The 14,398-nt window shown below is 37.6% G+C and overlaps 1 protein-coding gene across 4 annotated transcripts in view; it reads right to left on the bottom strand.

The window, feature by feature from the left end:
• The window catches only part of LOC148829777 (suppressor of tumorigenicity 7 protein homolog), a 69,453-nt gene that overhangs the window by 8,083 nt on the left and 46,972 nt on the right, over nucleotides 1-14,398 (bottom strand). For all 4 annotated transcript variants that reach the window (XM_088924329.1, XM_088924330.1, XM_088924332.1 and 1 more), the window contains 8 exons: nucleotides 12,503-12,662; nucleotides 10,052-10,106; nucleotides 8,780-8,895; nucleotides 7,375-7,450; nucleotides 6,656-6,810; nucleotides 6,121-6,218; nucleotides 4,126-4,240; nucleotides 576-648 (listed from right to left, as the gene is read on the bottom strand). In XM_088924329.1, coding sequence (XP_088780455.1) covers nucleotides 576-648; nucleotides 4,126-4,240; nucleotides 6,121-6,218; nucleotides 6,656-6,810; nucleotides 7,375-7,450; nucleotides 8,780-8,895; nucleotides 10,052-10,106; nucleotides 12,503-12,662 — 848 coding nt within the window. The remainder of the gene's footprint in view (nucleotides 1-575; nucleotides 649-4,125; nucleotides 4,241-6,120; nucleotides 6,219-6,655; nucleotides 6,811-7,374; nucleotides 7,451-8,779; nucleotides 8,896-10,051; nucleotides 10,107-12,502; nucleotides 12,663-14,398) is intronic.

Here is a 14,398-nt window from a genome sequence, read left to right as displayed (position 1 = left end):
GCGGACCTGGATAGAGATCCTTCCCTCACATTGCCACCAGCTTATTAGCACCTGGGATGTTGCAGCAATTACATTTTTGTCCCATGTCCTGGGTGACAAATCCTATCCAGGCGGTGATGATCTGTGTCCTGTCACACAGTAGAGTTCTACACAGTGTCTCTTGCTTGCATAGGCCAGGCTCAGACTTGCAACACATGGGTTACAGAACTCAGTCTGAGCTCAAAGTTATCGCCTTTATCGGTTCAGCCAAACAGGAGTACCATTGGGATGGGAAAATTGCATTTTGGTCATCTTAAACCCAGAATGAAAAACTGGTAAACATCACTTATATTTAACATCTATCAATTTATCATTTCTCTTAAAACTGCCATTACAAAATGAGACCCAGCGTAACCCTAATTTGCTTATCCTTCAAGCACCCCAGAGTTATGAAATATTTCATAAAAAGGTACATTTTTCCATTTAATGTCATGTAATGTGTTGAAGTTCTTTCCACTCCTAGATGCATCAAGGCATGTGATCTTTTCAAAAGCTTGCAGGCAAAAATGATGTTTCCAATAGAAAAGAACACTTACTTATCTGACACAGCCCTGGCTTTGAGAAGAGCTGCTGTGTAGCATATTGTTGCTGATTTGGGTAAGCTAATATCTGTGAAAACAAAAAAAGGATCATATGAGTGTAATCCCCAAAAAATGTCCTAAAAAATCCCTTTAGTGTCCCAAAAGGGACACAGCATTATGCTCCTTTTGTAACATGGATATTGAATATTAAATCCTGACATGAGTGTATTCCTGTAGGAATATTCACTTTTAGCTGCGGCATTTACTGTAGATAATGTCGATTATGTGGTTTTTGAGTACTTCATTTTCATGTTGAAATGAACCACTAATGCCCAGTTAATATAAATCATTGAGGCAGCAGTATGGACTAGTGGCCAGGGCTCTGGACTTGTAACTGGAAGGTTGCAGGTTCAAATTCCAGGTGGTCTTCTACTCATGACCATGGTACCTCAATCAGATTGCTTCAGATAAACACTCAGCTGCACAAATGGGTAAGGATATAAATCAAACTGATAAAAGCCTTAACCAAATTACCTATGAATTGATGTCTACTGTACAGTATGTGTATTTATACAGTACCAACAAAATAGTGATTACACAGCTCACCACTAGAGGGGGTGTTTTCTTTCAGCCTGAAAGTTGAGTTGATTGTGTGTGTACAGCATATACAATACTGTATATAGGCGATGATACAAAAGATGGAATAATAAACTTAATTTTATAAGTTTTCTCAAAGCTCCTTATAGCATAAAAAGGGTCTGAGATATCAAAGTACAACAACAAAGTCTGTAAAGTTAAGAAGGCCATTAAGCCTGTCTGGCTCACTTAGTGGTTACAAAACAATAGAAATAGTTGTAAAAATGTATTTCCTTTATATCCATGATATTTAGAAAATAGTGTTCCATATTACTAGTTTTAATGGGTAACTTCAGTCCAAATTTCTCAGGCTGGTTTTTTAATTTCAGTTACAAATGAAAGTAATAATAAGTTACCAGTAACAAAATAAATTGACGGTACTGCAAAATTTGATAAAATTTCGAATTACGTGCAAAATCGTGAACTTTGTAAAACTACTGTGTTGTCGCCGTGTTGCCGCAGGCAGATGGGAGACTGCCGGTCTCACCACGGGTTGCTCTTTTTTTGCCAAACTTAAAAGTTTCTAAAAACCCTGTATGTGTCGGTTTCATGAAAATACTCTTTAATACAGTAGCAAAACCTGTTTGGTCTAAAGCATGTTTACAATGTAACAGGTCCGCTTTTGCGTCATCTGACGTGTTGCTGCCTCGTTCTGAATCGCTGACAATGACGGCAATATGACTCTATGCATATATTGAAACCTTGTCTTTTTAGCGATGTAAATTGGAAGCTGTACACGTTACCGTGTACTTGGTAGTTTCATTGTGTCATGCGTCATTGCTGATTCATTAAAACCCCCGAATTGTAAAAACAACATTGCAGCTGAACTCTTAACAGATTTTACAGGAGATTCTGATCTCGAACTCTAGAGAGTGTGAAACCGGGAATTCTTTCCAATCGTTTGCTGATTAAAATACACCTCCATCCCATGTACATCTACTGTACTTACAAAAGTACAGTAAGTATTTTCTATAAAACCTTTTTGGTATGGCCATGTTTTCATATAGCAAACATTAAATTCCCATTGCTTTACAAAAGCAATATAAAAAAGAAAATAATTTCTCAGGGATATAAAAACACCCAGTATTACTCATACACCTTAAAAGTACTGAAATGCCAAAATAAGTTAATTAGCCCATTAAACTACAGTAGCTGACATGATAAATACAATGTGTAAAAATCCATCCATCCATTTTTTAACTGCTTTATCCAGTTCAGGGTGGTGGGGGAGCCCAAGTCTATCCTGGCAAGCAACGGGCGCAATGCTGGATACACTCTTGACAGGACGCATGTCCCTCGCAGGTCACACACACACACACAAATACACAGAAACACACACACTCACACCAGCACCAATTTTCCCAGAAGCCAATGAACCTATCAGTATGTCTTTGGACTGTGGGAAGAAACCGGAGCACCCGTAGGAAACCCACACAAACACAGAGAGAACATACAAAATCCACCCAGATAGCACCCCAGGTCCAGAACTGAACCCAGAACCCCAGCATTCTGAGGCAACAATATTAACTACAGCACTGCTGTAAAAATGTTTGGCTACATTATCATCAAGATGCACTGTCTCCAAATTGTATTTAAAATATAGGTACAGTATGTCATTGTATAATAAACACCAAAAATACAAATCATTACAATTAAATTATTGTGCATGCTATGTGTATTGTAATAATATTAATTATATTAAAAGAAATAATATTATTTAATTTCCAGAGCCCTATCCACCATGTAATGGTTGTGCCTAGTACTTTGACGTGACCTGCTTGAGGTACTGTACATTGAATAAAATCAGACACACCACAGCAAATTAGTTTGACACTCTTGAGCTACTTAAAGGATACAAGGATCTCCCTGAACCACTTTTTGAAATAAGCCATGTTTAGGTCCAGCAACATGGCTGGGTAGTTTATTCCAGACTCCCACAGGCACTTTTTCCAAAACTGCCTCCTGCTCTGAGTTGTAAATACACTTCCCTTAGAGATTATTGGACATCAATAATACAGTTTTAGTGCAATGATATGAGCACTGTACTACACGTTTAGAGCATGTTTTAGCCACGTGATATATCATTGTGAAATGAACGTAACTCATCAGATTCATTAGGATATGGAACACCATGTATGTAAATAATGTGTACAGGCCACAAAATTGTTAGTGCTTCAGTGCATCTAAAATTTATACTCTAATGCTTCCAGCTTTGAGGTCCTTGGGGCATTTAACCTTGTGAAGAGTAGAAAGTGAGAAAGAAAAAGCAGTTTTAAAAGCACTGTAAGAACTTTGCTCTCAAGGGCATTCTGGCAGCCAGGCAACAAGATCACAGAACTGTTAGTCCACATTTGTTATTGGGTGCTAATGTCCCACTACAGGGAAGACAGCTACAAGAAAAAGAATGTACTAATGTAGTGGTGCCAGGAGGCTACTTAAGAAAAACACAACACTGATGTAGACATCTTATTAAAAACATAAAAAAACAGATCAGTTATGTATCTTCACTAAGGGAGGACACTGGCTGTGTTCAGGTAACTGACTGAAAGAAGGTTAGTACAGTAAGTGAAGACAACTGCCGTTCTAGATCTCCTTCTATATGGGTTTTATAAATAGTAGTGATAACAGAAAGATTTAAAGTCTTTCTAATCTAATCCACAGTACATTCTGCCTCCTGAAAGAGATCTGTTTACACATGCACGTACTATATTTAGCATGAACGACACTTTACTTCTGTGAAGTTGCATTGCTTGAACAGAAATTCTCAGCATATCAGCAGCTCTTAAATAAAAAATATTGAATTCGGTGTATTTGTACAACAACTATATACAAGCTTTTCAACTTTCTGTCTTGTCATTCTTTTAAAAATGCTACATTTCTGCAAATAAAATTGTGTTTTTCGCCCCTGTATTCCTTTACACTTGCTTACCGTCATATTTTGCTAATACTGCTTGTACATCAGCGTAGGCCTGCAGTTCCAGTAAGGCCTCAAGGAGGTTTTCGTGGATATTGAACATACTGAGGAGAGGGAACTCCTTCATTAACTGGAAAACATACAACTGTTGTTACATGTAGTACCTCACAGGATGAGGTCAGGCTCAGAGACAGCACAGCTCTAACTCCATCTGCAACAGTAGTTCTCAAAGGCACTGTGGTTATAGCAATGTAACCCGATTTTATCATTTTCAATTGCAATATTTTGGATGCACAGAAAATACTGTACTGTAATAAGTTTCTCATAAACATAAGAAAGGTGATGACACAATATAAAACATAACATCACTTTATTAGCCCTATACAATTTCTTGCATTAGGAATTTGTCTTTTTCGCATACCCCAGCCTGCTCTCCATAAGAAACACAGACAGGGAGAGCATGGGGTCAGAGTGCAGGGTCAGCCATAGTACAGCGCCCCTGGAGCAGTTGGGGTTAAGGGCCTTGCTCAGGGGCCTAATGGAGTAGGATTCCTCTGCCGGCTACGGGATTTGAACTGGCAACCTTCCAGCCACAGGCGCAGATCCTTAGCCACAGAGCCACCACTCAACATGCATATATACATATAACATATTCAAAGGATCTCATCCCCCATTTCTAGACAGAATCAGGTTCCAGGGCATTGTCTTCAATGACAAACCTGGATAGACTGTATCAGACCCACAAATAACCCTTTGTATAACAAAGTGCCTCCGTAATTCATTGCTTAATTGAATTAAATGCTTCTTTTCTTTCACCTGCTAAAGCCTCATGACGTGACATGACAATGTTTTGATAATGTGTGTATTTATGAAAGATAAAAATGAAAAAGGATTTAAATCTGAAGACATCTCAAACTCACAAGTGTTAAACCCTAAATAAAAACAATCTAATGAAGGCAAATATATATATATATATTTATGATCTTAGACTGGTTGCTCTGTTAAATCTTCATACATTTCTGAAATGTCTTAAAGAGGATAATTCTGAAATGACAGGAGACCACTTTAAACTAACTAAACAGTTTTGTACCACACTACATAAAGATCAGTAATGCTTTTTCCCCCCATAAGAGATTTTGATATATTTTAAATTTTATATCAACAATAAAAAACAAGATCTGTACTGTAGTTTTGTACTAGTGTATTGCTAATGGCATGTATTCTCTACAATATAAAGAAAGCACAGGGTATGAGAATGGGCACAATGGCAACAAGATACAAAATAAGAACAATGCCAAATATCTGTTAGCTGCAAACCCATTAGTAGAAGCAGATATTGACTGAACTGTGACAGGACGTTTTGCCACTTCACTAAATGAGTTTGTTTAATCAATCCACTCCAGCCATTTGCAGGGCATCATGGGTAACAATACACTTAAAGAGTATATGCATATTTATTGTGCATCCAAAACATTCTTCATTTCATTAAATGTGACTTCTTTACCAATAAAGGGTCATTTGGAGATAATCTCAGCAGAAGAAATTTTGATTTTTTTTAGGAATTGCTCTGTAAGCAATATGCTCTGCAAGCTTTAGAACTACTGGTACACAGGCTTTGTAATAATAAACAATTGGCTTGCTATCCAATAGAAATACAAAATAAAAACTTCAAGTGAAAAATCCACCCTGATCCTTTCTCCAAAGTCTATCATTTTCCTGAAAAGCTCTAGATGGGCCTTTTATATTCACATTTATAACATATTAAATAGATGTATAATAGATTAAACACAAGAGCACTAAAATCATTCTGTGACAAAAACTATTTTTCTGTTACTCAATTTTATGTATGTACACAGTTATATGTGAAACTTTATTTATTTTCCTTTAATGCTCTTCCATTTATAGGATTCATTATGGGAAAAAATAAAACTTTTTTTCCCCCCAATAGTGAACTTCACAATCATTCAGCTGTTTGCCACTATCTGACCCTAAAGATTTGGGAATACTTACATCTCTCATCATTTTCACTGCTTCTCTTGTTCTTCCCAGTTTTCTAGCACACATTGCTAGCCTCCTTTTAATGTAAACCAAAACATTTGTATCTCTTCCTAAAAAAAAGAGGGACGAATCACTTATTCCATACAAGAAAAAAAAGATATTTTAGAGGAGAAATATTGTGTAGTATATAGTATCATAATTATCAAAATTAGCTGGGACAACATGTTTATGAACTGTGAAATAATATTCTCTCTTTACTTTAAGCACATCTTAAATTGAACAGATTTCAAACCTACATTAAATGCTGGTCTACACCTCTGCTGTGAATCTGCAGTGGTCAATATACAGCAGACGATAGTGGAAAGTGGAGTTTTGTCTATACTCAGTCTTAGTTGCTTTAGGATCTTTACCTGAGAAGAAATGCATGTTATTGGAGTTGCTATTATTTCAGGGCAATTTACTATACCAACATGTACAGTACTTTATCAGGGCTCTGAGCTGGATGATGTCTTGCACAGTCTTGGTGTGTATAATCTAATTTACTCACTGTGCTGTGCTTCATACTGGGCCCCATGGTGCTGGAGCTGCTGACTGCGCCTGTAACAGCCCTCTCCTGCCTTCAGGGCCTGTTTAAAAAGCTTCTCGGCCTCCACAATCGTTGTGGCTTCCTCTTCTGCCAGGAGGATGTATGCAGTGGCACAGCTGTTCAACACAAAACATTAAAACTGCCGTTTTACACAAAAAAAAACCCCCACGACAGTCCACCTCCCCTCCCCCTCTGTAACCATGTTAAATCCAGTACTGTGACTTCTGTTATAAATTACACCATGCTAGCATGAGGTTTATTTGACACATTTCATGCCAGCCCTCTAAAGCAGATATCGAATGGGAGAAATGGGCGAAATAAATAATTCATCAACCGCTATACACGTGCATCAGGCTCAGCCTTTTGTCATTCCATGTAATGTCATGGATGGAGGTCATAACGAATTAATAGAAGAGCAGACAATGCCTCCAGTAACATAAGCTTTAATGTGATGCCTGGATCACAAGGGCCATGTGTTTTAACAGAAATGTGTTCAACACGGTGGTGAAATCCTATCTCTTTCATGGCTATAGCGTGCATGCTGAAAATCAGACACCCCTCCACTATAGTGAATGCTCATAGCTTCTTATTCATATCTATAGCAAACAGGGAGCAAAGCGATGGGTATGTATCTTTGTGATTATGAGGGAAAATATTTCATCTCATAGACGGTGACTCACTCATCTAGCTCCAAAGCTTCATGTGCAGCTGAGATCCGAGCCTGCGGATTTCTCTCTCTCCAAGCCTTCTGCATTACTGTCAATCAAATAAAACCCCCGTTCAAAGATTAAAGCCGATACGCCATTCCAAAAAGAACTTTACTTAGTGTGTACTTCATACCACGAACTTAGGATTTTGGCAGTCTATAAATTAACATCCTTAAAACGCTTTTCATGTTTTTCCTCATGTCTCCCAATTTGATATTTGGCATTTTTTTTTTATGGATTGGTCCACAGCAATGCCTCCTGTGGCAGAAGGAGGTTGGCAGACATCCAACTCCAAATCGCCTGCCCATCAGAACTATTAATCTTTCAATGTGCTGCCAGACCCACCATGTCCTATAGAGAAGCTACACGTCTCTCCCATCACTGCAAGCATGCGGGAGTCTGGACCATGGAACTCAAGCCTGCATTTGCATTGAGCGCCTTCACCTGCTGAGCCACTCAGAAGCCCCCAAACCTAACTTTTTAGTTTATCATAGTTTGCTCTTTGCACAAAAATCTATTCCTTTACAACATATATTTTCTGTAAACATTACAACAGATAGAGTTCCAGAGCTCAGGAGCACAGCAGGGGAAGGCCCTGTCACCAATAGTATGCACATGTAGATGCTAAACATATTTCTCAAAGACAAAAACTAATAAGTCTCTTGCCACTCTTGAATGTACGTCTTGAATGTCATTTTTTTTCCCCAATATGAAATAGCTTGATAGACTACAATTCTGACAATATATCATGTACTATTTGTTGCCAGTACTTTGTACTTACTACTTTAAATTTATTATATATGTGATGCATTAAAGAAATAATTTGCCTATATTGATGACATTTCTGGATCTTTACTTAGTGGTTTGGCTTTGTATGCGGGTTGTGTTTACAATGATGCTATCCAACCAACAGAACCGAGAGACCTATCAGAGAGTACCTCTGAAATATCACTTATGGTTCCTAAAGTGGTTCCTTTTTAAAACAGGCATTGTTTTGTATAAAACTGTTAATGCAAGGTCAACAGAACTGGTGAAAGACATGCACACAAATTGTCTGAAGATCCTGAGTAATACTCCTTCCTTGTAAATCATGGAAACTATCGAAAATGTCAGACAATGCCTGTAGACACCTCAGCAATAGAATAAGCAGAACAGAAAGAGAACAATATTCTATACTAAGAGTCAAAACACCACTGCAGGAAAGAGAAACAAACTTCTTCTTTCAGATGACTTTCATCTGATCAATAACATGAACCTTTTGTTTAAGTAGTCCTATTTATTATTAATAGTAATTATTATGCAACATTTAGCCTTCCAGTTTATACCCATTCAAACAGCATCATCACCTCCAATGACATCTAATTAACACAGTTCTTACTAGCATCAGCAGGCCTTAAGTGATCTGTGTCACACGTGAAAAATGTCTGGTGATCCTGGGCAGAAAGATTCATATCGTAGTATGTGAGAGGCTCTCTTCCCGTTACCCATGTGTACCTGAGAGGAACAAACCAAGAAGGTGTCAGGATTACTATGAGCATTTAATTGTAAATCGTCAGCACTTCAGCATTCACAAAACTTCAACATTCACAAAACAGACACCATCTGTCAGGTTAGTCTTCAATCCTGTACCGGACTAAGGAGGTGCTGAAAATGAATGAATGCAAATTCAATTTGCAATATGCAAATCTTCAATTTATTTGTTTTGTATATCCGTTTCTGTATTCAAAAGTAAATACCTAACGGAGATAAGAAAAAAAAATGTTTGATTATATGAATGGTGTAATCCAATTTAAGCAACCTCTGCCAGCTTGTTGGGGCTGATGCACAGTACCTGTGGGAGTGCAGTTGCATAATGTGATCACACTGACTTACAGCAAGGAGACAGAAGAAGGTTGCCTACACTGAGAATTTGTTTCATTTATTCCATTTAATGTTTTCTACGTGCTACGAGAAAGGGTTTCAAAAACAAATATATTTCATGAGAAAAGGTGGCTCTTGTGGTAGCCAAACTATTAGCATTTGCAAATTTACCATTCAAAGACGTATAGTCTTATAGTGCTTATAGTGGCAGTCTAGTGCCAGTCGCTCTTTGGTGAATAAAAAAAGAGAAACCCCTGTATGATCACATAATAAATAGAATGGATAAGAGACAAATGTGTCTGATAAGCACATAAATAAAAAATCACACTGCTCATGCGGCATTTTTCATTTTTAAGGATCCCAAAGCTCTTTATTTGTAGTACAAAGTCCACTTCATCCACCACATATGTGCTGAACCCACCTGGATACTAGAACAGGTGGACAAATGAGAAATTGTTTTTCTAGTTGCATTAAGGGGGAACTTCATGAAGATCAGATTGCACAAGCCCAGGGCAGAACACCAGGCCCTGGGATTAACACCATTACTATTATGAAGATCATTACAGGATCTGTAATGATAAAGCAGTTAAGGCTTGGTTTGAAATCTCATCCAAATGACACCCCCTACAGCACAGTCTCCACTGTCGTCATACTGGGGGTACTGGTTTGGAGAAGTGTCACCTACTGGTCCACTAACATGCCCTAAAGCAGCAATACAGCAAATAAAAAGGAGTCCAAAGGGTTATTGTGATAAGAAAATAGCTTTTTTTTAATAAAGCTTTACACTCACCGGTTATATTCTGCTCCTCTAAATAAATTTAGTGGGTTTCTCCAAACTTTACATTCTGCGGACAAAAAAAAATGAATTTAAATGAATTCCAGAATGGGATTACTGGGGTTCAGAGCAACGGCAAGAAAACTAAGGCAAGAATTCCCTTCAGCGGATTTCATTAGGCAAGCCTGCAAACCAGATTCAAACAGGGTGATAAGAAGACCTTCCTGTGGTCTGTGCAGTACTCCGCAGAGTGAGGAAGCAAACTAAATTATACCCACAGGGATCGGGCAAACTAAGGATACATTCCTTTCCATTGCCCCCACCCCGGTCACAATTCCTGTTTATTTTGGTGCATTCACAGTATTTATGCTGATCTCTTCTGGAAAATTCTGGATGCTGAGAATAGGAAAATATGGATAAAGATGGTATTAGAGCACCTTATTGCGGTCTCCTTAAAATTCATCAGTATTGTATTATAACTGTATAAGCTACGACAATTCAGAGCTCATGATGGTTATCTTTCCGAAACCAGGTGGGGCTCAAGAAAGATCAGCAAGAGAAGCTACGAAAAATAGCCTCATTAAAGTCAGTGCAGACAAACTTGGAATGAGCTCAAGAACTTTCCCTCAAAAACTTATTGACATCAAAATCAGACATAATCAAACTTTAGGACATCTTATTTAGTATGGCATACTAAAATTCTGTTCCATATAAATGATATTCACTGCACTTCTACAGTGAACTGAAATATGTTTACTTCAAAATATGTTTTGAAAGGCACTTTACAAAATTACAAAATTTAAAGCTTTCTGGAATCAAATTATTCTATAGATATATGAATATTTTTTGGTGTAAAATGCAATATGTGGAAATAAGACCTGGCTACTTCCTGTGAACGAATGCACTAACCAGCTGTACCTAATTACATTTATGGAACAAAATACATTAAAATGACCTTTTAAAAGTAATTTCCCCTACAATAGATGTGGTTTATAGATGTTAAAACCTTGGACTGGTTCCTTTTGTGTATTCCACTGTGTGACAACTATAGTTTCTCTTTGAATCAGGAGATTTTCTCTTTGAACTGTATAATTATTAACAGGAACAAGGTTAAAGTGAGGGAAGAGATTGTTTTCTATGTAATCATTAATCACCTCCTATTACAAACTCTCTCAATCTGCAATAATTGTTCGAACCCTCCTACTGTGACTACATCTAAACAAACACAGAGAGAACCAGCTTCTTTCCCTCCAGCAGCAGAAATGCTTCTCTGAGCGATTAGCACTGTGACTCAGAGCAAGATTGACACTGTGTTGCCAGAGTGTGAACATCAAATGGACCAGTGGCACATTATCACTAATGTCGCTACACAACCCACGAGCCGCTACTGCGCAGCAAGCAGAGGAGACCCTGACAGACTCGCACCTGATCCCCTGCTTGAGCAATTGTGTGTTGCAGAAATGGGAAATCTCATTCACAGCCAGATAGTGGCACAGCCCAGGCTTGAACCTGTGACCTCTGAGTCACTCACTCAGGATTCTCAAAGCTCTGGATAGGGTGGCAGTATAAAAACCCTCTTATTTTCCCAATAAGAGGCTTAGGCGGGAACAAATGTGTAAAAGAGCTGGTGTTTAGCAGAATTCTTCATACACACTACTTAGGATCAAGAGCTTTGGCTATTGCCATTTCCATAATCAAAATTGTGACAGAGGTTAATCTGTCTTTAAGCCATTTAAAGGCTACAGAATCTTTATTTTCACTTTAAGACACTGAAAATCTGGAATTAATGGTGACTAAGAGAATGAGCTGATTAGTAGATTCTCAGGTCTTGTGTCAAAATAAGGTAGGTGTCTGTGTGGCACCACATAACAGACAGGCCACAGTATCCCATATAACTCAATAATCTACAGGCAAGAGGAAACTACTGAATACAGTGGTGGATAAATGGATTTTAAAGAGGAAGAAGGAACAAAAACAATAAAACTTGTTTCTGTACTTTTCAGTAATCTGAAACAACCGTCTAGAATTTAAAAACCTATATGATTATGCAACAAAATTATACCAAAGATGATCCAATGGAAAAAATGCTGGGAAATGCCTTTTACGTTATTGTAGTTTTAAAAGGTGGAAAGACTTGCAAGTTATCAAATGCACCTAAGAAATGCATACATGCTACAGTAACGTCATATAGACACCAGTAGATGTCATACAGAACACAACCGATTCAATTAGCTGCAGTTGTTGTGCAGTTTTCGCTCCCTCTATGGTAATCAGCCATGGAGCAACATTAAAAACAAAGTAACAGCCAGCTTAATAAAATATGCAACAGCACATTGGTATATTTAACTATAATTCCTCTGCTCTTTAAAATGACAGAAAGAAAAGGCAGTTTAAGTGTAGCATGATCATGGACAATCAAGAACAAAAGTGAAGTTTTTTAAATGTTTTGTGAAGAATTGTACTTACCCGACACACTCTGTCGATTTGAATCTGAATCTCCATTACTAGTGTTGGAGTTGCTAGGAGTACTGTTATCGACTCCGCCCAGCAGAGGGCGCAGGTGACTCACAGAGACTTGTTCAATGAAGGAAGTTCCGTACTTCCGAAAATACCACCATTCAAATATCTACAAAACAAATTAATCAAAAAGCACCAAAAATGTTATTCATGGATCTTCGTGTACCGTCTTTAAAATCATACTCTCTAATGTTTGTTGTTTAGGATCATAGATAGCACTATTATTAGACGTCTCAGAATATTTTTGCACAAAGAGATGTTCTTTTAGATAATGTAAAATACTGTGTTACATTTGTCTAGATGACTTAATAATTTGATATTCAAATAAACTGGAGATTGGTTTACATACATTAAGAGCTGTGCAAACTAAAAACAGACGATGAATAATATAAGCAAATCATGTCATCTACATACACTTGATGTAAACCAAGTAGCTGTGAATTGACTGAAATTTTAATGTTTTTAATGTTTTGTTATACTTCAGAAAAGATGCTTTATAATTGTTAGGAAGGTTAAGTAGGAGGGATGTTAGGAAATGCTTAATATGACACTGAAACATTGTATGCAAATGAAAGTGAAATATATAATCTGAAGAAATGTATTATTAAATATCTGTTTGAAAACAAATTTAATTTTCTTTACAATGTTTAAAGCTTTAAATACAACACCTTAACACAATACATCACTCAAGCTGAGAACACAAACTGCTTTTTACTTTAAATTAGTTTAATTATTTTAAACAGCATTTTAATTAAATCAATTATCAGCCCAAGTTCATTAGATCTAAATATATATTATATATATATTGTTCAATGCTTTGTGATGTGTGCGATTTTCTTCAGGTTACATTAAACGATTTTAAAGACCACGGGCTTGTTGAGGTCTATTCAAATTAATACTTTATCAGACCAAAGCTAGGAAATGAAGATGAGTTGCAACGTTTGATTTTTGTAAGCATGTTCAAGTTGTAGTCTCAGATTGTTCCCTATGCTTCTGGCATGGGCTTAGGGTCGCTGCAAGCCTTTCCAAGAATAAGAGGCAACTTTCTGATAATGGGTGGATGGGTGGAGCAGAATTAATTATGAAAGCAGCATGCACACATGTAATTGAGTCATTGTGTGAGCTAACCCTTTGGTTCCTTGTGCATTCAGTTACTCTAAGCTATAACAGCAAGGTGATAATTTCCAAACACTCCAAGTACCCATCTCTGCATTAGGAACATGGTAATTTTGCCACACTGAACAGAAACCAAATGCTGTCCTATTATCCGTTTGCTTGGAAGTTATTACTATGGCAGGAACCCGGTGTACTGTCTGTATAGTGACTCCTTCCTATACATTACGAGCTTAAAAAATGAGGACTGTACAGTAGCAGAAAATTATAGCAATTAGAAGCAAACGTGATCAACGATTATTGTTTAATGGCAAAGCCTTCAAATAATTGCAAACTGCAAAGAAAAAAAGCCATACTGTACACTCCCCCACTAGGGATATAAAAAAATAGTTTGCATAAAATGCAATGAAGGCTTAAGAATACGTTTTGGCTTCAACCTGCCAGCTCTAGGCAATGAAACCCTGGTCACGGGCAGTGCAGGTGTGGATGTGGAACGGAGCTGGGAAGTCAAGTCTGAAGTCATTTATTTATACTGCAGTGAGCCGATTTCCACTGCACGTGCAGGTAACCACTAGTAAACAAGCATGCAGGGGAATAAGCTGCGATGCACTTACACACTGCAGCGATGAGATCAACCTGATTTTTGCCACAAGGCATGGTCAATGAAAGTCCATGCCTGCTGAGTGGGGCAGTAATGGCCTGTGTTTCTTTCCATTTTGGCTTAACAAGAGG

The sequence above is a fragment of the Atractosteus spatula genome, chromosome 8 (assembly GCF_055471065.1).
Source record: "Atractosteus spatula isolate fAtrSpa1 chromosome 8, fAtrSpa1.hap1, whole genome shotgun sequence".
In the NCBI taxonomy this organism is placed as follows: domain Eukaryota; kingdom Metazoa; phylum Chordata; class Actinopteri; order Semionotiformes; family Lepisosteidae; genus Atractosteus; species Atractosteus spatula.
Note: the sequence above shows the minus strand (reverse complement) of the source record. Positions and strands in the feature narration are given on the sequence as shown.